The sequence below is a fragment of the Phalacrocorax carbo genome, chromosome Z (genome assembly GCF_963921805.1).
Source record: "Phalacrocorax carbo chromosome Z, bPhaCar2.1, whole genome shotgun sequence".
NCBI classification, from domain to species: Eukaryota; Metazoa; Chordata; class Aves; order Suliformes; family Phalacrocoracidae; genus Phalacrocorax; species Phalacrocorax carbo.
Genome location: NC_087548.1, coordinates 66,867,197 through 66,892,233, shown reverse-complemented (window position 1 = coordinate 66,892,233; position 25,037 = coordinate 66,867,197). Strand labels below are relative to the sequence as shown.

General features: G+C 38.6%; 2 protein-coding genes across 5 annotated transcripts in view; both read left to right on the top strand.

Moving 5' to 3' along the window:
* DMXL1 (Dmx like 1) overlaps window positions 1–19,056 on the top strand; it is an 87,370-nt gene extending 68,314 nt beyond the window's left edge. For 2 of the 3 annotated variants that reach the window (XM_064438996.1, XM_064438999.1), the window contains 12 exons: window positions 952–1,069; window positions 2,327–2,389; window positions 4,049–4,135; window positions 4,963–5,084; window positions 5,200–5,341; window positions 9,998–10,058; window positions 10,598–10,725; window positions 10,900–10,992; window positions 11,461–11,552; window positions 12,477–12,529; window positions 14,838–15,055; window positions 15,432–19,056. In XM_064438996.1, the coding sequence (XP_064295066.1) occupies window positions 952–1,069; window positions 2,327–2,389; window positions 4,049–4,135; window positions 4,963–5,084; window positions 5,200–5,341; window positions 9,998–10,058; window positions 10,598–10,725; window positions 10,900–10,992; window positions 11,461–11,552; window positions 12,477–12,529; window positions 14,838–15,055; window positions 15,432–15,656 (1,402 nt within the window). In that variant the 3' untranslated portion in view covers window positions 15,657–19,056. The remainder of the gene's footprint in view (window positions 1–951; window positions 1,070–2,326; window positions 2,390–4,048; window positions 4,136–4,962; window positions 5,085–5,199; window positions 5,342–9,997; window positions 10,059–10,597; window positions 10,726–10,899; window positions 10,993–11,460; window positions 11,553–12,476; window positions 12,530–14,837; window positions 15,056–15,431) is intronic. The other variant, XM_064438997.1, reaches the window with a different exon arrangement.
* Window positions 19,057–19,936: 880 nt separating this feature from the next.
* Window positions 19,937–25,037, top strand: part of TNFAIP8 (TNF alpha induced protein 8) — a 66,116-nt gene continuing 61,015 nt past the window's right edge. Inside the window, exon 1 of one of the 2 annotated variants that reach the window (XM_064438334.1) lies at window positions 19,937–20,069. In XM_064438334.1, the coding sequence (XP_064294404.1) occupies window position 20,069 (1 nt within the window). In that variant the 5' untranslated portion in view covers window positions 19,937–20,068. Of the gene's footprint in view, window positions 20,070–20,657; window positions 20,737–25,037 lie in introns of those variants that run through there. The other variant, XM_064438336.1, reaches the window with a different exon arrangement.

Sequence of the window (25,037 nt, the reverse complement as noted above, 5' to 3'; positions counted from 1 at the left end):
AAGGATTAGTGGCAATTAATTAAATAATTTCCTCACCTGTGGAGGGAACATCTTTGAACGTTCTTATCAGTATATTTTCCTAAAATCAAAGAACAAATATTTACTATTTATAATGTTTGTATAGTTGTGGCTCAATATAATTGCATGTTCAGCCAGAACATGCTTAGTGTGCTTAGTTTCTTAGATTTAAATAGATTTTTGCCTTTTTAATCTTACTACCACCTGTGGTTGCAGAATCATCACAAAGTCTGTCTTTTTGTTGTAAAATGCATCACAATTGCTACACTTAGTTTTAATAACTTGAGCTGAAGGAACAGCTTAACATGTATCTGCTGCCTGGCATTATTTTTAAGCTCTGATTTAAAGGGATTCAGGGTTTGATGGTTTTTGGCCTGCCATAAGCAGCTATATTTGTATTTACAAATTTTGCTTGAGCATACAGTTTCCAGGGATAAGCATAAACATTTGAAGTCTGATCTGATTCTACAGTCCTTCCAATTTTGTCACTGAAAAGTCATGGTTGTTTCAGAGATGTTACACAGCTGATGATGTGTTCCTAACATGAAGTGTTAGTAATTCTTTGTCCATGTGATAGAAGCCCTCATCAGCAGTAAATGGAAATGATCCATGTTGTAAAAAATGAGGTGGACAATAACTAATCTGTGTGCTGACCTTGTTGTTGTGTAATCTCTTAAAGAGATTTTTCTTACTTGTCCAAAGGTAGGAGGTGAAAAAGGTTCTTTCCCATCATCCTTTTGCACCTGCTCTCACGTGTAGGTTTTTCAGGAAGACAGTAACAGAATGCTTCTGAATAAGTGTTGTACAGTGTTTAGAGAGCTCTAGTTTTGTCCCAGTATTTCTTCTGACTATAGTTTGATTAGAATATAAGGTATTGCAATCTTCTATATTTATAAGAATTAAGTAGATATTGATTTTAACTGTGTTCTGCAGATCTAACAGTCATGTTGCACTATCTGTGAAAAGGCTCTGGCAGTACTTGGTTAAACAGGAAGAAGTCCAGGAAACCTTTATCAGAAATATTTTTACAAAGAAGCGATGCATAAATGAGGTTGGTACGGTATACAGAAAGTATAAAATGTTGCAGGTCAATCTATTAGCTTTTGGTTAAGTTATTTGGCTAGCTTGTTTACTCTAGAGCATGAATGGATAACATACATGTCTATGACTAAATCTACAGTATTTCATACTAAATCTTTGTCCGTTCTTTCATTGAAAACAAAAATAATCAGTCTTTAATTGTAGACTGACACCTAACACCACGTAGCTACAGTCAGCCTCTTCGTTAAGGTCAGTGTAAAAGCTGCCTCAAAAGAATCACAAACTCAAAAATTTCAAAGATTTCAAACAGTAACCTAATCAGCCAAAGTTGCAGAAGTTTGAGTTTGTCCCTTCCATAGTCCTCCTGGGTTTATCTATCGGTTTCTATCATGATTAAATTTTAATAAGAAAAATTGTCATACAACAATTAATATTTCTGTCCCTGATAACTTGTCTTAGTGTCTTGCTGGATTCCAGGTTCCAGATTCAGTTACGTGTTTTAAAGTTGTGGTTCTGTAACAGAATTCTGGGGGGTTTTATCCCCCTCCCTCTTCAGTTGCTCCTTTTCTTTCTTACTCACCCCTGCTCACAATAATTCGAAAGAATCATTTGTGTTGTAGGAAAACCTATGGAGCAGCAGAAACATAGGAGAAAGAAGCAGATCCAAACAAATTAAACTAGTGAAGCCATAGCAGCAAAGAGTTCTGTATGAGTTAATCTTTGTCCTGTCACAACTAGAGCGTTAGCTTGTTTGAGAATTTGTGGCTACTTGTGTTCACTATCGGCTCCAGTTAAAAGGAAATAGTTCCTTTTGTTTAGTACTTTGAAGATGCACCATTTCTGATCATGCCTTACGTCAATGCAGCATGGTGCTGTGCTGTATGGAGCGGTATTTTGGAATATTTTAGATGTGCTTTTTGTTTCCAAATAGGATCACTGACAGCCTTACACAGCTTAGGTGTGTTGGCTTTATTTTGTATCTTTGTATTACTGATAAGGTCAGTGAAGAAATCTCACTTTTGAGATGGACAAGATGCTGTTACAGTACAGAATAGCTAAATCAGTGTCCTCTGTACTGAATGTAGAGGTTAGAATTTGATAATTACTGTTACTATATAAAATACATAAGTGTGTGTGTAAACATGCTGTTGTGTTTCAGTTGTTCTCTGTTGGTATGAACAACAAGGAACTAAGTATTTCCTTGATACCTTGTGTGTTATGTCTTATCTCTATTCTTTGTTCTGTGGTGGTTCTTTCCTTGGTGAAGTCATTAGAGGAGCACAATGAAACCATGAAAAATTCTGTTGTGGTGGAGCCCATCGTCAATAAGGTACACAGTGGTAATGCTCAAATTAATTAGACCTTCAACATTATGAAATACTTCCATTTTGAAATGGTGCTGAACCCCCTTAAAAAAATCTTTGCTGACATAGCAAATAAACTTAAAAATTCAGTTTTGCAAGAGATGGAGTTAAACCAGTCTTGTTATAAAACCCATTGGAAACTAAATTGTCTTAGAAAGCTGGATTAAACAACCAGGTAAGAACAATATGTGTTACCAAATTATGTAGCTATGCCAAATGAGCTGAGGCTGAGATTTGCCCAAGTGACAAAAATTCAGTCACATAGGGAACATAGTGCATACAGGAGCTTTCACCAGCGTGATATGGCTAGCATAGTTGCCGATAAGTGAAGGTTGTTAACTGAAGTTAGAGCAGTTTGTTAGTGTGATGTTAGTTTGCTACTGAAAACTTTTGCTGAGCTTCATTTTAAGATGGTGTCAAGTGAGCCCATATAACAATTTCATAGCAACTTTCTTGAAAGGTTGGTATGAGAGACTAAAAAGGTATAGTACTATGCCTAGAAATGCAAACAAATACTGTGTTCTTCAGGCGTTCTTTTACAAAACTAGTGAGAAGAAAGAAATGAGAACACCTTCATGGTGTAGAACAGCTACAGACTTTTTTCAGATTTTGAAAAAGACTGTTTGCAGTTCTTCAACAGCACCATCTTACTGCTTTTCAACTAAAATATCTTTGTTTCAATCTTTTGAAGAGGAGAGAATTAAGAAATTAAAGGGGAGAGGCTAAGAAATGGTAGTTCTGGAATAATACTTTGTGTTTTGAAGAAGATGCAGAGTTTTACTTTTGTAGTCCAGGTTTGAATTTTTATGTCACCATTTGTTTAGCAAGGCTTTTTTTTTTTTACTGTAAAAATTACTTTGTAACTACAACAGTCTGGAGTTTGTAATCTATCAGTTTAATACTTGGAATGCTTTGCTCTCTAATTTTGAACAGGAGTAGTACAGTGCTGGTAGAGCTTAAAATTTTGTGTGCTGGCATATACTTGGATACATTTCTAAAGTATAAAAAGGTAAACAAGATTGAAATATAACATTAGATCACATTAAGGTGGGGGGAAGGAAATGTGATAGCAAACAGTTTGTGGTACTGGAATGTGCAGGATTCCAGATTTATTTAATTGTGGAGAATGGTGAATAGATAAGCTGACAAAGTTCAAATTTATTTTCCTGCTCAGGATCTTGTCTGCGCTTTCTTTTGGACTATTTCAGTTTCAGTGGTGAAAAGTTAGCTAAAAGCATGAAAAGACTTAGCAAATTTTTTTAAAAACAAAACATCAAGACGCAATTTTTTTATTATCGACACACCCAACTGTGCTTGTAGGCTTACTGGTTTTCAGCATCTCTGAAAAACTTGAGATTGAACACAGTCCTGTGACTTCTGTGACAAATTACGCTTTCTGTGTTGCTGTAGTAATCTCAACATGGCAGTGGGAAGCTAAGTTATTACACACAAACAAGTTTACCATAATTATTACAGGTTGTATTTATTAAATTTTCTTAGAATTGAAATTGAGAAAAAAAATACATGAAATTTCATATTATCAACTGTTTGGTCTCTGTACTTCCATTAAAAAGCAGTGTTGCATAGAAGTTTACATTTAAATATGCTTTACTTTTTAAATACAGATAGAAACAGATTTGGGATACCCAGGAGGCAAGGCAAGAATAATCCATAAAGAGTCTGACATCATTACTGCTTTTGCAGTCAATAAGGTGAGTATAAAGGAGGTATGAAAATGTAATTGTGTTGTACTTTCACCTGATAAACGGGTGGTAGATCATTGTGAATTCCTGTGGAACACGTGGGTGAGATATCCTTTGCCAGCCATCCTTCTGCGGCTTGAACTCTTAGTGCTTACTTCCCTAAAACACTTCATAATTATCTTTTCATAATTAAACAGCTCTACTACAAATTGTTTTTTTCTATTGTGCGATGGATTGAGGGAGGGGACAGGTGGCCTCTAATTATTCTCTAAGCTTGTGTGTAGGAATAGTCAGGGGAGGTTTAGATTGGATATTATGAAACATTTATTTACTGGAAGAGCAGTCAGGCATTGGGACAGGCTGCCCAGAGAGGTGGGGGAGTCACCAGCCCTGGAGGCGTTCAAAAAACATGTAGATGTGGTCCTTCAGGGCATGGTTTCGGAGGCCTGTGGGTGATGGGTTGGTGGTTGGACTTGATGATCCTGGAGTTCTCTTCTAACCTTTTTCTCACCTTAAGGCCTTAAGAACTGGAGGAGGAGAGGTTGGTTGCAAGCTTTGTAGTATAGTTACCTCTGTTTATCTTCTGAGGAAAGCAAGGAGTAACTAGAGCTCCTTGGGAGAGGTATAAAATACAAATAGTGTGTGATGCTGTTGCAGATGCAAATCAAATTTTGAAAGGAAAATGTCAAGTTTAGACAGTTTTTGTAGACATAAATATTTGGGTTTTGTAAATTGATTAAATGTATTTTTGTGAACAACATAACCAGGGAAAATTTAAAAAACACCTTTCTGAGTATTCGTTTTCATATCTGCTTTTGTGTATGTTACTTTTTCAGGCAAATCGGAACTGCATTGCAATAGCATCGAGTCATGACATTCAAGAATTAGATGTTTCTTCAATTTTAGCTACACAAATCTATACCTGGGTTGATGACGATGTGGAAGTAGAACATAAAGGGTATGCTTTCTATGTTTCTAATATCACAGCTTGACTATATAAAAATTGGTGTAACAAAGCACAGTATTTAATGTTGTTGTTTGGAATCTAACTTACGCTGTTGTTTCATTTATAGGGCTGATGATTTCTTAGTTATACATGCTCGTGATGATCTGGTAAACGTTCAGGGAACCACTCCTTACACTCATAGTAATCCTGGCACACCTATCAATATGCCTTGGCTCGGTAGTACACAAACTGGCAGGGGTGCATCTGTGGTAAGTTGCTTGTCAAAGATTAGCCTTACGTACTCTACCTAATTCTCTGCTTTCGTCTGTTCCATGTTGCTGGTTATATTTTACAATTAGCTTGTAAGTAAATTTAGTTTTTCTGTGTAATCAAGACAAGATGGATTTTTTAATAATCATTCAATTAGTAGGTTAAAATACTGCACAGAATTTAAGACACACTGACTAAGCAAGCAAAGCTTTTAGTCAAGCCATATATGCTTTCAATACTTAAGATACATCATTTAAAAACAAGGGATCGGGGTTCAGGTAAGAAATGGCAGCTTAAATTGTTCTTTAATGACTTGAAGCCAAATGGTGCATCTAAAAAGTATGTGGCCAGGACATTTCCGGATGTAGAATTATACAGATTGAGTAAAAATATTTGTGTGCAATATTAATGTAGCTTTTATTTTAAGTGTAATCTTAAGTTTCATTCTAAGTTCCAGACTACTCAAGTTTTTATTCAAAAGTAAATAACACCTTCTGCCCTAGTACAAAGTACCGTTGTAGTGCACTGTGTATTAGTATGAGCCTGCATTATAGAAAGGACAGTAAATTAACTCCTAAAGCAGACTTCACTGGCAGGACAGAGGCTTCAAATGAAATTAATTGAACTCGGGAATCTGAGCAACTTAAACTTGGGAAAAAAATGGGGATGCTTGGCTTATAAGAAAAATGAGGAAAGCGGTACTGCAGAAATAGGACCAACTACAAACATCATGCATAGTTTAAACTTCATGCTGATGTTTGTCTCCAAAGCTGTGGTCAGCTCTGTCATCTTTGAAGTGCTGCACAGTTTTGTTGTAGCATTATTAAATATCTAATTTCTGAAGATCATATTTTAGAGGAGATTGATAATCAGTTTCACTGTTCAGCATTTCTGAGCAAGGAGCACCCAGTGAAGCTGCGACTGTGTCCACACGAGCAAATTGATCTTTCTGATCCTAGAGGTGACTCCTGCGCAAGGGTAGCTCTTACTTTTAGAAGTAGATTATGTGTCTGGTTTGAAGCTTGGCCATGAGCAAAAAGCTATTAGCTCAGATTTAATTCAGATCAAATGATAATTCTAGTCTGCCCATTGACATACTTACCTTAGTTCCTATGCAGCGTAGATGCTCTCTAAGAATGCACATCTACAGATTAGTTAGCTGTCAGATGCTTATTTGGACACAACTGAACTGAAATGGTCATACGAGACACCCATATCTCGCAGCTTATCTGCACATAGATGTGGAGTTTTCCTGAATAACTGAATGCATTAAGTCTTGTGACTTGGCTCTGCTTCGTGGTATTTAGTAGCTCAGAGCAAGTCTGTAAGTGGCGGCAGAATGAAAGAACTGTATGTTAATTTATGGTGTAGTTGACATTTGAGAATATTTGATGATTAGAAGCAGTAAATAAGGAATGAGCATTATAAGAACAATAATGTTATCCACATATGGAAGTGGGTGTTCTGCCAGTACCTATACCTTTCCCTTCTGTTTAGGAACTGCTGATCCTAGTTGCCAGTTTTGTAGCTCTGGTATCACAGTCAGGTCTCTTATGCAATTATTATTTGAATGACTGTGCCACTTTGTCCTCTCACTTCCATTTATATAGGTATATATGTATGTATAGAATTTGCACGTTTGTGTGTTTCTCAACAAGGTAGTTACATAATCTATTGATGTAAACTATTCTTACATGACTTTATATTTTTATATGTAGTAGAACTTTCTTACCTAAAGACATATGGCTATGCTTGTGTGGAATGTGTTTGCTGTTAAGCTTTGGACCTAAATTTTATTTGGCATATTTGACTCTGACAGAGTAGAAAACAAACCACAGCACACAATGACACCTGCCCACTAGGGAAGGGAGGCAAGGCACTGAATGAAGAACAAAGTAAATGAAGGAAGATATAGGGATTCTTGGGAGCAAGTAGTGTTACTGTGGAAGGATTCAAATCTGGGGGAAAACCAGCTTCACGAAATATTTCTGTTTGCTCTTTGTTACTTTGTTCCTTTGGATACTGCTTTTGATCCTTATTCCCATCTTTGCTTTTCCATAATTTGCAGCCCATTTAGTAGGTGTAGTCCACTGTTCTTTACCATTACTGGCTTTTCAGTCTTGTCTTTGCTTCACTTCCATCAACAAGGAAAACTGCTGGACTTAGGCAGCTAACATTTTATTAGCACTAAAGTTTTTCTATTACTGTTCTTCACTGTCCTGTTACACTGTTCATACCAGGTAAGTAAGGAGGCTGACCAGCAGAAAATTCAGTACAGTGCTGACACAGTTCCTAAGAGAGCACTGAAGTAAATAGTATGTGTTGTCAGCTTTTAAACTCAGGTAATGTTTAACAGCTTGTCATCCAAACCAGTGTGGCTGACACCAATATTCACCAGTTTAGTAACTGGTGGGTCAGATTTTAAGCTTTTCTTATTCTTCTGTCTTATTGTACATTAGGCCCAAAGCAACCAGCGTTATAGCCATCAGCTGTTGTTAAGGGGAAACTAGCAGTATCGAATGTCAGTTACATTGGTAATGAAAGTATTTGCATTTGATAATTATACTTGGCTTCTAAATCAGAGATGCTGTACCAGACATCTGTTTTAGCACAGTCTTTCAAAGGCACATTTCCATAAGCATGCATTTCTCCAAAGCATAACCCAGTAGGGGTCAGGAGATCATGATTCACGCTTAACTGTTGAATGAAGGAATATGATTTCTATTGACTTCTGGGTAAATGTTAGTAGCTATAAAACTCAACACAACCTTTCATTTTGGTGAAGAACTAGAACAAGCATAAATAATTTTTTTTCACTTATACGTAGAGATAAATTACAAGTTTAGAGAGCAAAGTATTGCAATTATTTACTGATTGGTATATGCACTAATGCTTGAAGAGTGTAATTCTTGGTCTTGTTCAAAATCTTATAATGTATATATTGTTTTATTCACCAATGTTTTACCAAGCCATTGAGGTTTTTTTGTTTCAAGTACTTACAGGAAAAAAAGGAAAAAATATGTATTTGAAAACCTTATTTTTTATCTTCAGGAGAGTGTTTTGAAATAAACTTGGGTAACCAAGAGGCACAAGGCTTTATCTTCAACAAATAATAAAGCTTTGAGAATTGAAAGATGTAAATCTGCTTCCAAAATGTAATCAAGAGGATTGCAATTACTCCACTAATCCAAACCACAGGAAATTTTAGCAAGAAAATCAATTATTTCCCTTCCAAGTGTTTTTCCTCCTTTTTGTTTGCAAACTGGAAATTTGGAGAACATTGCATTTCAACTCTTTGGATCATATTTAGTAATATGAAGCAAATAAAAATTTGTGATTCATACATTCTTCTGGTTGACATCCTGATATGATTGGAGTCCAGGCGAGAATAGCATACTTAAAATACTTGATTTGCCATCTACTGTTTCAGTGACAAAGCAGTGGCAAAACACTGTACAAAATTATAGCAGCTGAAAGTCACAGTTGGACTGGATGATCTTAAAGGTCCCTTCCAACCTAAATGATTCAATGAAAGTAGTTCAGTGCCAGCTTCCTACTGATGTGTAGTAAGTGGTGAGCTGCTGTGTTGAAAGTGAGTGCTCTGGCAACAAACTTCTGTTTGTGTTATCATTTAAAGTTAACACCTGACACAAACATAAACTTATGCCCCCTTCTCTCTCAAATGTTGGGTAAATAAAACATGCATGAGCAAACTGAATCCAAAAACTTCCTGAGGAAAGGCAGTCCTCAAAGTAGCAATATGCTTTTGAGGAGAACTAAGAGGACATAATGAAAACTTAACTTTGATGTACAGTAATAGAAAGAAAGGAAGGGGAGAGACACGCAAGGAAAATACAGGTGCATTTCCCTGACAAAAAATCCCTACCACTTCTTTCCAATTGTGGCACTGTGCGTTGGACTTATGACTTAATTAGATGGAGTTTTTTTCTTAATTGTGTAATGTCTCCAGTCCTCTTCATATTATTGAACTCTTCCGAGTCAGGAATTAATCAACTAAGAAAAAGAGCAGTCCTGGTAATATGCCTTGCTCAAAGCAAAGTCTGGAATTTAGGAACAGAACTGTTGCTGGAAATTCATTGGATGTGTATTTGCAAAATTACAAAACACTTTTGAATAATTTTTTATTTACCAGTTGCTAGGTATATTGCTTATTCTGGATGGCCACAAACAATCACTTTTCAATTAATGACAATAAATTAACTAGACTTGAAAATAAATATATTCCTTCCTATTTTTTACTTCTCTTAAAGTTTGTTTACCTCTTTCTTTACATGCTTCTGCCTCTCTCTTGCTTATCTTACAATATTCAGGAATATTCCAATAAATTTAATGGAATCAGAAAGGAATTGGCAAGAAAAGAGGTAAGACTGCAGTCTAAGGAGTGTTTATATTTGGATCCATAAAACTCTGAAGCAAAAAATTAATATTTATCTAGATGTATAAAGCTGCAACAGTATTAATATCTACACTAGTCTTGGCAGAAACTGACTTCTATATGAATTTCTAAACCCGGTACTTGCTTTCAGTAGGAACATTGATAGGAAACAACTCTGTGATCACTAATTATTCTGGTTCACTAAGTGTTTTGTTCCAGTAGTGTTGTTTAATTATTTTCTATTTTGTATATTGAACAGATGCTCAAGAAGGCTATTAATAATGTCAGAAGAATGGCCTCTCATCCAACGTTACCATATTGTAAGTTGTTTTGTATAGAAAAGTTACCTAAAGATTATATATTTACTCTTGGCCGTTTCTTTATTATGCTGCTAGTTTGTACTAGCACAGAAATCTCTTGCATGTTTTAAAAGTTGCTTATAAGCCTTATTTTACTGAAACTATTTTTCATTTCTAAAAAAAAAATATACTGGGGGATATATAATAGATGTTAGAAACAGTGCTATTTTTTATACCAAAAGTACAGTATTTGTTTTGTTTGTCACTTGGATGAAAGATAGTAGGAAAAAGATTATTATCTCCAAGTAAATAGCTTCATATTTCAGTACCCTCTGAATAGAGTTCTTAATTAAATAAGTACAGTTCAGTAAGGTTTAAATAGCATGGGTTTCAGTGGTACGCACTACTACAGTGCGCCAGGTACTATGGCATGTGTTGTGGCACTAGTTATTTTGAGGATGTTGTGAGCTGGTGTGAGAGTTCTTAAAATTTTGGAAGAAACCTTTCTGTTCAACTGCTGCAACACCTGTGAAAAGTCAAGTAAACATTTTCTGTTGCAGACCTGACAGGTGCTCAAGATGGTAGTGTAAGAATGTTTGAATGGGGTCATGCACAGCAGATCACATGTTTTCGGTCTGGTGGCAACTCCAGGGTAACTCGAATGAGATTCAACTACCAAGGAAATAAGGTAACTTACAGAATGCTTCTGTACTTACCCTCTTCCCCCCTGCCCTCCCCCAGTATATTTGTAAATTAGAAGAAACATCACGTTATTCAAATCGAAAGTAGTTTCTCTGAAAGGTGGATAATTTCTCCGTAATACATACATATGTATTCAAAATTAATATATCTTTTTTTTCAGTTTGGGATTGTTGATGCTGATGGATACATAAGTTTATATCAAACAAATTGGAAATGTTGCCCACTTACTGGAACTTCACCTAAACCATATTTGGTAAGCTGAAAACTGAATTTGTTTTCATAAACTTGTGTTGTGTTCTTTTATTTCCTTCCCCCCTTAGAACAGTTAGGAGAGGGCAGGGATTGTGCTGCTAACCAGTATTAATCAATATTTAATAATATATTGTTTCCATCCTGTGATCCATATGACAGACAAGTTCTTAAATCCTAATCATACTTACTAAGTTAGAACAGAAGATGCAAATATTAGATCTGAAATAACTTCACTGTTCTTTGAGACTTGTCAATAATTGTCAGTTGTTAATTAATTGTCAATAGTGCAGGACTGGAAACTATACTTCCATGAAAAACTTACGAGTATCAGAAGGCATAGACTTACCTTTATATCCTGTGTTTAAACTGTTTTTGAAACAGCAGTTCATCTTGAGGAAGTTTAAGGTTTCATGCTTAAAAAAAATTGGTTTCTTTTTTAATTAATGATTTCAAAACTGCAATTTTTCAGACCTGGCAGTGTCATAACAAAACAGCCAATGACTTTGTTTTCATCAGCTCATCATCTTTGATAGCCACAGCAGGACTGTCTTCTGACAACAGGTAAGAACTGCTATGATAATGCATAAAAATGAAGTGGTGCCATGTTGCTCTTCTTCCCCCCCTCTTCCCCCCTTTTTTTGATGATTCTCCTTAAGCAGTTTAAAAGGAACACATGTGCTTCTGCTGTCTGTCTGTCTTTGTGGGAGGGGGAGAGAAGTAATGTTTGCAGTGATATTCCATGTGCCTATTAAAGGGGGTTCCCTAGGGAAGCATAAATCCTCCGTTCATGTTCCATATGAGGAGGGGAAGTGGAGAGGGAGGTGCTAGTCTCTCCTCCCTGGTACCCAGTGACAGGCCGAGTGGGAATGGTTCAAAACTGTGCTAGGGGACGTTTAGGCTGGGCATGAGGAGGCATTTCTTTATTGGCAGTGTGGTCAAACACTGGAACACGCTTCCTGGAGAGGTGGTCAATGCCCCCAAGCCCCAGTGTTTAAAAGGCATTTGGACAATGCCCTTAATAACATTCTTTAACTTCTGGTCAGTGCTGAAGGGGTCAGGCAGTTGGACTAGATTGCTGTAAGTCCCCTCCAACTGAACTGGTCTGTTATATGATCCTGTCTTAAATTATTTTTATAGACATAGGGAGTTACGCATAGCCTTTCATCTCACATTTATTTTCTTAAGTTTTGATCAAGAAATAGCAAAAACTGCTAACATTCAAGTGAATTCAACTACAAAACATTGTAATCTCAATATGAATAATCTATGAGAATAATAAGTCGTAGAATGATGGTGTAGAGGGCATGTTCTTGCAGTATACGTATAACTATGAAAGTAATTTGGGGTCTGCTCAAAAGTAATCATTGAAAGTCTGTTTACAGTGCTTTCATGCCTGAAACCATCTTTTTAAGGTTCAGATTACTTTTCAAGTGTTCAGAATACTTTAGAACACTTCTCGCTGAAGTAAAACATTTTTTTCTACAGGAATATTTGTCTTTGGGATACTTTGGTTTCACCTACAAATAGCTTGGTGCATGGTAAGTAAAATACAACCAGCAAAATAGTTGATAGCAGTAAAAAAGATGTACGCGTATGGCTCTCTTTATGAAAAAGTTACTGTGGGAAGTAATTTTAATATTAGGAGTAAAACATGTTTCACTGTTGTGTTAGTGCACCAGCAGGAGTATGAACACAGATTCTTGAGAAGTTTAGTGCTGTATGTAAATGATAGGTTTCATAGACTTAAGCATCTTCCTTTGCATACTGTCATGTTTTTAGCTGGGATAGAGTTATTTTTCTTCACTGCAGCTGGCACAGTGCTGTGCTGTGGACTTAGTAGGAGAATAATGTTGATAACACACCGATGTTTTGGTTGTTGCTGGGCAGCACTTGTACTAGTCCAGGACTCTTCTAGCTTCCCATGCTCTGCCGGGCGCACAAGAAGCTGGGAGGGGAGGGGGCACAGTTAAGAGAACGGATTCAAACTGGCCAAAGGAATATTCCATATCATGTAACGTCATGCCCAGTAGGTTAACTGGGAGGGGCTGGGGAGGTGGGGAGGGGAGGGAAGCAATTGGGGCTCAGGGACGGGCAGCGTCGGTCAGCGGGTGGTAAGTGGTTGTATCGTTTGTGTTTCTGGGTTTTTTTCCCTCTTTCCCCTTTCATTATCATTATTGTTATTATTATAATTATTATTTTAATTAGGAAACTGATCTCAACCCACGAGTTTTTGTCTTTTGCTTTTGCTTTTCCAATTCTCTCCCTCATCCCACAGGGCTGGGGGGGGTGAGCGAGCGGCTGCGTGGTGTTTAGTTGCCAGCTGGGGCTGAACCACGACATGTACCTTGTATCTTTGCACCACAAGTACAACCGCTGACAGCCAGGCATCCATAATTTCCGTTTATTTTTAAAAGATTCTGAGCAATTCCTGCTTGTAGTAACTAGCATGTTGAGAAGACAATAGCTGTAACACTGCCAAAACTACAGTTTTTAGCACAGTTATGAGATACATATTTGCAGGATATGCCCTTCAATTCAAAGTTCCTCTGGCTGTGTCTGTATTTACAAATCAGATTTTGAGTGGGGCCTCTCTATCAGTTAAGTGTTAGACCAAATAGTGGCACTACACAGGTAGCATTAGGCACTTGCAGGTACATTATCTCTTTGGAGAACATGAGAGGACATGCTTTTAATGAACTGCTAAGTATTTCATTGCCTCTAAGAAAATCCTATCCTCAGAGAAGCCATGATTATAAAACAGTTCTCTGAAGGTCTGTATATGAATAAATGCACCAAATTTTCTAGAAAATATTTAATTTTTTATCAATATATTGAACAAACAGATGTACAAATAAGATCTCATAATTACATAGTAATTTTCAGAGTTGAACTAAAAGATTAACTTACTGCCATACTTGTTAAGTAGGGCACATTTGCATTCAAAGATTGCCCAGTTCTGTAACACTTTTATTCTATGTATTACACCAAGTACTGTGTAATGTTTTAAATGTTTCTCTGTGTGTGTACATGTATAGATATCTAAATACAGTATTACAAAAATGGTTTAGAACAATATTAAGTATGCTTTTTGAGATGTAATAAATGTTTAGCAGGGTTTCCTTAACTTTATTACTGATATTTTGTTGCAGTGGAAAAGAAACACATTTCAGTGTCTGAAATACAGAATTAGATTTAGAGGCAGAAGCTGTGAACCCTTGCAGTTGAAGTGTGGTGAATGCTTAAGTGTATGTGTGAGATGCATGGCGTTCCTAACCATAAATTTGGAGAACCCTATACTATATGCCGTGTGTTAGGATTCATAATGTCTAGTCTCAGACGTGCTGAGCTTTGTTCTGGTAATTGTATTCTTCATTCGCTTCTCTCATTTTGGGGAGCAGACATATCCAAAAATATGTGAAAAGCAGTACAATAACCAGTGGAAACTTAGAAGATATTTGGACAAGTAATTTAGGAGGACGTTTCTTATGGGAAACATATGCCTTAACATAACAAGCATTACAGAGTTTGAAAAGAATCTGTTCCTGGTCAAGACTTAATAGTTTGCGATTACACAGGGATAGAAAGGATATAATTTTTTTTTTTCATACAGATTGCAATTTCTTGATTTGAGAATACTGCTACTTCAGGATGTCTGATGTGAACCTGAGCTTACATATGTATGGTACTGCAGTAAATGGACTGGTTGTGGTCAGCTGGATTACAGCATCAAAGTCACTGTTACTACTGTCTTGAACCACTAGAGACTGATGGAAAATTACAGTTAGTACTGTGAAATTGAAGTTAGTACTGTGTGTTTATTTAAATTACTTTTCTTTTGGCTTTCAGCTTTTATCTGCCACGATAGCGGAGCCACAGTGCTAGCGTATGCTCCAAAACATCAGCTGTTATTGTCTGGAGGCAGAAAAGGCTTTACATGTATAATTGATCTTCGCCAAAAACAGCAGCAACAGTTACTCCAGAGTCATGATTCTCCAGTCAAAGCAATTGCTGTTGATCCTACAGAAGAGTATTTTGTCACAGGATCTGCTGAAGGCAATATAAAGGTATTAATGAGGGTGAGGGATCAGAGAGATAAAGATTGTGATGATGTGTAAATTCAAAAAGAATCTTGCATAGGTGTGGAATAATCAGATATGTCATACATTCTGCATTTGTTCTCAGCCCTGGCTTTCACATATACTAATTCAATTATGAAATCTTAGTCTTACCTTACTCCCCTTATATATTCCTATTACAGAAAATGAATATTAATATTCTATAACTGTGCCATTGCAGATTGCTACATATCTTTTCCTTTACAGTTGGTATCAGAAAAATGAATGCAAAATGGAGTCCAGTTTCTCCATGATTTGTTACTGGTGAATTTTAAGGTCATGGTAATTATCCTTACAAGAGATTGATGTTTTGATGCTTTTTCAGGTATGGAGTCTGTCTACATTTAATCTTCTTCACACTTTCATCAATGAGCATGCTCGACAGTCTATCTTCAGAAACATTGGGACGGGAGTCATGCAAATTGAGACAGGACCAGCAAATCACATATTCTCCTGTGGTGCTGATGGAACAGTAAAGATGAGAATATTGGCTGATAGATTCAGCCCTTTAAATGACATGTTAAAAAATGATGTGAAACTTATGATCTAATATTTTTCTCAGAACAGTGTATAACATTCCCCATCTACCATCCCTGAAAATATTTTTGCTGGAACTAGTCAACAAAGCAGATACACAGTGATAGCTTGTGCCACAGAGATGCTCCCCCCGCGCCCATATGTATTACCTGGAGCTTTTAGTCCCTGATGCATTGATGCCTTAAAGATTAACAAGGTCCTTCAGTTTCTGATAGTTGCCTAAAATAAAAGCTTTACGTGACTTTGAAATATATACTTACAATATTAAGATGTTGCTGAATTGGTTTAATCTTCCTTTTGAGGTACGTACACTCCCACCTGGACCGTACCATCTGGGCATGGCCTATGCTTACATTTAACACTTGGCCACCTTCTAGAAGCAGGTCCGTCCAGTTGGAAGCCTTAGGTAATGTTACTCTTTCACTGTGGCAACCGTACTGTCTCTTTCCTCAAATTGCATAGTCAGCCGACAATAAAAAGTTATACCTATGTGTAGAAGAGGAACAAAGCCTGTATGAGTAGATACTCCTGGCCATGCAAGCATTCATATAATGAGCCACCATCTGTCTCCATTCCTGGAATCCAGGCTGTTTACCTCTCTAACTTGCCTGATCTCCTTCCTCTGATGTAGGGTATAAGAAACTGACGGATGTTCTGTAACTTGTCTTCTGTTCTATAGCTTGAATCACTGCCATCAGGATGGCAGGCTTACCTTTTAAAAAGAAATATATTTTTGACCCTGAACACTCCCTTTACAAAAATATGTAAATATTAATGGATATCTTCCTTGTAAAACAGTCAAGATTATGTGTGAAGCGCTTGTCTTGATCAAAAAGGTACAGGAAGATAACTGCTTTAGATTATGGCACTAGAATTTCTTCAAAGAATATTTATTTACATGTCTGTAGAGGAAAAAAAACTAATTTATTTTTACATTTTTTTCCAATAAAACTTTTATTTAGCCCAAAGATACTCAGTTTATTCTTAGCACTTATGTTCTTGTCTGCTTTTCCTAAGAACTTTGAAAAAGGAAATAGGAAGTTCCACAGCAAAGTACTTTAATACTGTCAGTCTTTGTACTGTACGTTTACATCTGGTGTAACATGAAAGAAATATTGAAAAGGATAGATGGATTTGGATTTTTGCCAAAATATTAAACCGCTTAACTTAAATGTTTGACCAAATTATTAATGCACAAAGCCTTTACATTTTTTTAGTCAGCTAAAAAATGTTTCTGTGAGTATTTTGGTTTACTTTTCTTGACGTCAAAGCTTGACAAAAGTTTAACTTGTAAATTAGATGTGAGGCTGGATTATTTGAATGGCAATGTTGTACTTTTTTTGCTAAAAGATATTTTGTGAAATATAGCACCAAGATATTAACTGTAAAATAAACTTGTCAAATTAGGAACTATGGGGATAAATAAAGCATAGCAGAAACGAAGGGCTTGTAAAACGAACTTTGTTAACATTCTCAGGATGCTTGTATCTTAAGAATATAAAATTGTTTAAAAAGATTTTGTAAAATTAAGGTCATTTTACATGTATGCTTCGCAAGCTGCAGTGCAAACACTATGAAGGTTTTTATGCACATAACCTGAACTTTTACATTGTGCAATAAAAAGAATGTGAATATTTTGCCATGAAGAAACATATGAGAGCATTTCAAACTGGTACAGCTGTTCAGTGATTCAATTGAAATTGTTCTTCCACAACACTTACCAATTTTAATTTCAACCAATATCAAAACAGTTTAAGTACACTGATGGACCAGAAAAGTGACTGACTAAAAGTGACACCACCTTACAAAACAGACTTGCCCAATGTGTATATGTCATATCTGCTCAGTGACTGAGTCCCTAGTACTCCTTATGAAAGAAGGAAAACAATAGAGTTAACAGTAGCACACTTCTTGAGAATCAACTGAAACCCTGACTTTGTAGCTGCTTATACACATGCATTAGTTTTCTGTACCCACTGAACTAACAGTTATGTTCAGAAAAGTAAAACGTGCAAAAATCATGGCAACATCATATAATGATGTCCTTGATGTTTTGTCCTTAAATATTTATATCTCATTAGCTTTAATATTTGAAATTGTTTATTGTACTGGCAATCACAAAAAGCTGTCGTACCTGCAAACTAAGCAGATTTTATGTGTAATTTGCCAAGGCATACAGTGTTGTCATTTTTCTGAGTAGAGCTGCACTATGCATAATGCTGGCAAACCTATACCAGGAAAGTAGTGACCATGAGCAGGCATTTTCAATAATGTTTATAGTTATATTAAGCTACTCTCAAAACTAAATTATGTAAAATCACAATGTATTTGCCACACCATAATCTTTTGAATAAATCCTGGAGAAACTCAACCTTCTAGAATTCCATGTTGCTGCTGCTTTGTTTACAAATCAGTTGTTTGCTTGTATAATGTTCATTGATGTTTAACAATTAGTGTAAGCCAAATTATTGGTAGCTTGCTTGTAACAATGGAATTGAAATTAATTAATTTCTGTTGTATCTGAAACTTTTAAAGGGACACTCTCAACTTTAAATTTAGTCATTGGGGGAAAAACTGAACTCAAAACTCTCCCAGCTGTTGCCCTTACCAACTTCCACTGATTTTTGTCCTCCAGCAGTTAATGTTTCCCCCTGTTGCTTTGCTAGTTACTCAAAGAAGAGCAATAGTGACTACCCAGGGTTCTGTGCCTGGAGTAGCCATGTGCACAAATTTAACTTAAAATTTGCATTTACCAGTGCTTAATCAACAATAATTCTATGTCCAGACAAAACAACTTAACTTGTAGTTGATAATGTCCCTTTTAAATTCCATAGACTAGCAGTTGTGACTTGTGTTTGTCCATGTAGCAATACATAATGCAATCGGAGTGTGTCATTCTTGTGTTGCTGATTGATTCAGTTACCTCAAAGAGATACATGATCCACGTTCTTTACTAACACTTTATTAACCTGTGAGAGTTAGAACTCTGGCCATCTGGGTACTTAAACTGGCTTGCTGTGTGACTTTTAACCAGAAAATTCTCAGCTGACAGCTGATGTTGCAGGATGTTTATGGAGAAAGATGGAGAGTGGAATAGATGCAGATTTTGTACCACACTGACGTGGCACAAGGTGAGCTTCTACATGTCCTACCGCATTTTAGGAACCTCGCTACCAGTTACAGGAAATAAACCACTCCCTTCCTCTTCAGAGCACCCAGTGTTAGATTAGTTGCAATAGGTATGAAAAAAGCAACAGTGAATAAAAGGAAATAAGCTTGGAGATGAGATGTTCTCCAAGGTAACTTTTTCAGATGTTTATTTTTACTAAAAATAGCAAAACCACCTCTAATGGCAGGTTCAGCACACTGATCAAACTACTTTCTATAAAATAAAGATACTGATTTACCAAGTTTCTTGGTGTTTCTTATTCCTCCCCATTTCTAGCTCTAAAATTTGCATGGTTTTGATCCTTTTCCTCTCGTGTCTTTTTTTTTTTTTTTTTTTTAAATGCCTTAGCTTTTCATGTAGCTTTCCTTGTATTAACTTTTTGGTGTTTTTTTTTTAATGGTTTTGAGGTTTTTTCCGTGGGGGGGGTGGGGTGTTTAAATTCAATGCCTAACTACCATTTGTATTCAGTTCGAACTCATTTCTCAACGGAATGAGGCTGATGCAGTGATGGTGCTTTCTGTCATTTTCTTCCACACCTACCTTTTTTCACCCCTTGACTGTTTCATGTAAATTTGAAAGCCTGTGAAGGTCCTGGGGAACTCCACCTCTCTGCTTTTCCTGCCGGGAGACGAGGTACAAAGATGAGTGCCCCCGCTCCAGTTACACACCAGGCAGCGAGCTCCCGCCAAAATTAGAAACACCTCAGAAACACCTCAGTTCAGCTCGGTAGAACGAAAGAAGGGTTTTATTTGGCGTTTTCCCTCGCAATAACTAACTCCTCCTTTGGTAGCAAAGCAGGGACAGAAGATGTACCCCAAAATCTGGCACCGAGACTGTACGTGCCTTGGCGGGCGCGTTTACGCCCCTCTCCCCGACCTGGCGTTCCCCGCCCTGTGTGCCAGGGGAGGCCGCCTCACCTTACCGCGCTGCCGCCCGCCCCGGGCCCCCTGCGGCCGCGGCCAGGCGACGGGCGGCGGCGGCAGCCCCAGGGGGGCGAGGGAGCGGCGGGCGGGACGGCGGGCCGGGCCGCAGGGGCTGCCCGGCCTTTCCCCTCCCCAGGCTCCCGCGGGGGGAGCGGCGGCGGGCCGCGGAGGGCAGAGCCGCCCCTCTCCCGCCCGCCCGGGCCGCGCCCCGCCCCGCGGCGTGGAGGAGCCGAGGTTAACTCCGCCGCGCCCACACCGCCTCGGCAGAGCTGTTCCCGCCGCTCCCGCCGCCAGCCCCGAGGAGGCGCCGCCGCCCCCGCACCGCGCTCACACAGTAAGTGCCGCCGCTCCTCGGCGCGGGGTCCTACTCCCGCCCCGGCCGGGCAGCCCCTTTCCCCGGGCGAGCAGGGGCCCGGCAGCGCGGTGGTGCCCCGGTAGCCTCCCCCCCCGAGCGGGTGGCCGTGGGGCCCTGCCCGCCCGCCGGCTGCAGGTGGCGGCCCCCGGGGCGGCGCTGGGAAGCGGAGTCGGGCTCCCGGTGCCGCCCCGGAGTTAACTCAGGTTTCAGCTCGGGGAGCGACTGGCAGCGGCCGGGGCGGACCTCGGGGAGCCTGCGCGGGGCCGGGGCCGGGGCTGGGGCGCTGCCGCGTCCTGCCCCGGCGGCTCCCGGTGCTGCCGGGCCCCGGCTCCGCCTCGGAGCGGCTCTCCCGCTGGGAGAGGCTGCCCGAAAGCGCTCACGTTGAGGGTTTTCATCGCTTAAAAATGTATTGGGCTGAAAGCTGTGCGTGGGTTTCTGTTCGGGCGAACCTCACCGCCTGTCTTCCCTCTGTCGCTCTTCCCGGGCAGCGGGGCGGTCTTCTGCTTTCTTTCAGAAATATTTTTGCTTTTGCCAGAGTGAGCCGTCGTCCTCGTCAGGGGTGTGCTCGAGCACGCACAAAACGGGTCTGTAGCTCTCGAGGCAGAGGCAAGAAGCCTGGTAACGCAGCTGAGTTCGCACGGGGCTGGTAAAAGACAAATTTTTCTCAGATAACTTGAGTTCGGTTTTGAAATGCTACTAACAAAAATTCTGCCAGTAAAATCAGTTTGTATCTTATTGACATACTGCTGTTTAAATAAGAGAGATCATGGTTCAGTGTGGGCTTTTCCTTTTTAGAAACCTGGATGGTCAGGCTTTCCGTGCTGGAGGCCTGCGTGTCTCTAGAGGTGCATCTTCGCAGTCTTCCTTGACCACATGTATGCACTCGTAGAGCAAAACGCAGTCCCAATGAGGTTCAGCCCAGCACGTGTCTCGTTTCAGTTATGCTCCTTTGCAGATTATTTCACGTAACTGACTAGCGAAACTACTCACGTTACAAACTGCCCGGTCAAAACTTCTCCGAGCAGTCGCATACGCCAGATGAGGAGCTGTTGGTTGTGCTTGCTGGCTGACTGCTGCCAGCTCTGCTTATCTCTTGTCAGCTCTAAATAGGAAATTTGCTTTGAAAGAGTGATGAAAGCAAAGCTGAGTGCTTGCAGCCCTTGCAACAGCAGACCAGCCCTTCAGTTGCCACAGACCACAGGTCTGGTCTGAAAAGCGCTGCTGGCCTGAATCTAATCGCTTGTGGTCATTGCTGTGAGAGTCAGAGTTACCGTTAGTTATTGGCAGACCCGAGGCAGGTATTGCAGGGGCCGCACGGGTCAGGCTGTGCTGTACCTGTAAAGGCACCATGCCTAGATGGAGTCCTCACCCTGCACACCTTTCCTGGTCCCGTGGTGGGAAGCACGTTAGATTAGATGGACATCGTTTAAAAAAATAGGAAAAGCTATTGACACTATGTATTGCTTATAACTCTTCCATATAATGGCTTTTGGTGGAAATCTCTTTTTCTTTGTGGTGGAAGTTTCTGATTATTATTTCTACCTTGCAGTGATTAATAAGCATTTTAATCAACCTAGGATACAGTGCAAGTCTGAGCTATTCTAACTTGAAATTAGGCTGAATGCATTCCCTTCCTCATCATGCTAGTTATGTTGCTGCGATGAATTAACAGGGTAATAATGTAACATCATGTGTTTGCAGACCTCAAAGTTTTAACTTAAACAAGCACATGATGTGTGTACTGTATGTTACAGGAACAGGATGCATTTTTACCTTCTCATTTAAAAACTTAAAATGAGGAGGAGAAAACATCCTCACAGGAATGAGCTACTCAGGTATTAGGAGAAGGTGCTTGGATGTTCCTCCTGCTTCATCCCAGAAGTCTGTTTTCTAAGGGGTGGGAATCATCTGCTGCCTGTCAAATAAACCACATTAAAGTTTCCTGAGGCTCTAAACAGGAATTGTTAGGGGAGAAGAAAAATGCAGAGATGAAGAGTTTTGCGGTGGAAGCAGGTCCAAGACCTTTATTTGGAAGACAAAATTTGGTGAACTTGTAACATGCTCAGAAGCAGGAAGAAGGAACTAAAATGTTCTAGCACATTTACATGCTACTTCTTATTTCACCTGGAAGGAAATTTCACATGGAACATTATCAAATGTAAACAGTAGTTGGTCTGAGAGAAGTTACATCTTTATGATGAATTTTCTTCCAGGTTGCAGATGTTCACTCTTGAGTTTACCTCTTAATATAAGTTTTGGCCTAGAATTTGCCTTTAATTTTTTAATTAATTCTTATACATGAACTGTAAAAAGATTAACAAAAGGTCACCCAGTGATATTTGTCGTGATCTTAACATTGGATATATCCACTTAAATTACCTGCTTCATCTAGATGGTAGGTAATATGTTTTCCATAGTTTTTACTGTATTTACTGTACTAGCAGCCTTGACTACTGGCTGGGTAAATTCAGTTTATAAGTTCTTATATCACTGAGATACAATACAAGTAATTTGGACTGTACTTTGCTTCCTTTCTTTTTTCTTTTTCCTTTTTCCTTTGTTGTTCTTTTTTAATCCTTTGTAGGTATGTTTCTTGCCATTTCTTGTATATTGCCACCTTTAGGTAAGCCATTTGAACTACTTTCTTCCTCCCCCACTGATAAATTTCTTATACTTGTTCAATCTAGGTTTCGTGGATCAGATTGATCTGATGAAAAAACCCTAAAATTTAACTGAAAATTAGCTATATAGGAAGAACTTTCTCACAGGGAAAGTATATCTGGTATACAATAGATCTTGAACAAGCATCAAGCCATATTCCAGTGATATGTATCTCAATTTAACAGATTCCAGTACTCTTGTCTGCTGTTTGGAGTATTGACACACAGCACAGCGTGCTCGAGAAGCTGGTGATTTAACGGCAAAGTAACTTTGGGGCTTTTCAAGGTTGGTTTGGGGTTTGTTTTTTTTTTTGTGCCTATGTGCTCACAGCCGTGATCAGCCATCTTGTCTGTTTGATCTGTAATAAAAATGTCTGCAACATTTTTCAACTGTGATGTAGTGGAAAATCTAGTCCTCTTTATTTGAGACTGGCTTCATAATCAAAGAAAGTGAGTATCACTTGAAATTAGTTACGGGGCTTTTTTTTCCCTTATGCCTCCAGCATCTTCAGATCATAAGACCCAGAATAAATGTTTTGTGTGGTCAAGTAGAAGTTAAGATGGCATTTTGTCAGTTAAGCAAGCAAGCAAGCAAGAAAGAAGTTTCACTTGGCACTTTTACATTCTTTCTCAAGTGATGCTTTGCTCAAACCAGAATTTCATTTTTTAACTTGAAGAGAGGCTGACCTCACCCCCGCTGAGAAGTGAGCTCCTTGCCCTGAGACTGAGGTACATAATTTGCAGAGCAGTAGCGCATGCCCATTTCATTAGCATCTCTAACATGTCTCAAAAGAAGAAGAGTACAGAATACATGATTTAAATTAGAAGCTGATAATCATGTGCTTCAGGTGCTGTTTTCTGAACTGATCATTGAAAGTGTTGCTTGGAGCCAAAACATCACTTCTTTCTTTTTCTTTGTTTCACTGTGGTGGTTCCTGGGATCCCTCCAGCAGCTTTGAATTTAGTAAGGCAGGTGTGCGAGATGGAGTGTCAGACAAAATACATACCCTTTAAATGATGCAAGTTAAAGCTATTCTTTAATTTCAATGCTGTTTTTGTTTAGAAACCCAGATGCTGAAAAGTAAGTGTCTCAGCTCTTGAGCAAACCTTACAGCGACTACATGCCTTTTAGGTGATAAAACCATTAGCTGTTGTTGGTAAGTTAATAAGATGTATGTTGAGGATTAAATCCAGCAGATAACAGTACCAAAATCTGCATTTCTTTCAATGCTTTCTCATTAAGTAAATGCATATTTCCTAATAGGTGAATTTTAGTATTAAGTATGCCTGGCTTAATCCAAGATCACATTTTGCTTACAGAAATAGGGTTGGGTATTATTCAATATCTGGTTTTGTAGTTCAGTTTATATTACAGGATCAACAAAAGTAGACACGTTACAACCCAGCATTTTCTTCTAATTTATGGAGTAATTCAGGGAAGAATACTGCAGCGTTACCCTACAGAAATCAGGCTGGGTGCAGCCGATGATGATGGGAGTTATTTGGATACCTGTCTGACCATGAGTGATAGTTGTTAAATCATCTGCAGGAGGTGTGTCTGAGCAATGAGCTAGGCTTTCTACATCTGGAGCAGAATATTTGGCTCATTTCGTGTCCATGTCCGGAGGCCCTAGAATTCGGAATGAACTGGTGACAATGATGTTTCGCATATGAATTTGATATTTATTACCTGGATCAATAGCTAAATTTTTATTGTGTGATGTGGCTGGTGTTCAATAGTTGAAGATTTTACATGCTTACTTTCTTTTAGTATCTTCATATAATATTTATAATCTAACTCTGCTAATCAGATATTTAAGACAATATGTTTTTTCTTGTTTGGTGCTTTGTCTGCAAAAGTTACTGGGGCTCAGGTATGTTCAGGATTGGCTGTCCTAAATAGCTGTACAGAAGTAAAATATGTAACTATAGTCCATGATGTTTCTCTGTGTAGCAAAGTATGTGTAAAAGGATAGAATATATTAAACTGTAAGCTGATGGAAAGTGGGGAAATAAGCTCTAAACTGAAAAAGTATACCTGCACGTGGTTATCTTCAAACATGTTTGTCTCTTGACAAGCTCTCACTATCAATTTCTATTGAAGTAGAACACCTGATTTGTGAAGGAAATAAAAAACCTGTAGTTACCTCTAACTGATTTTTCAGGCCCTCTGCCCTATCCAGCATATATACGACACACAGATAATGTAATAAATTTAGCTATCTTGTAAGGCATTTTAAGTATTAAAGTAATAAGTGATCCAGGAAGGCAAAGAAAATCTTTCATC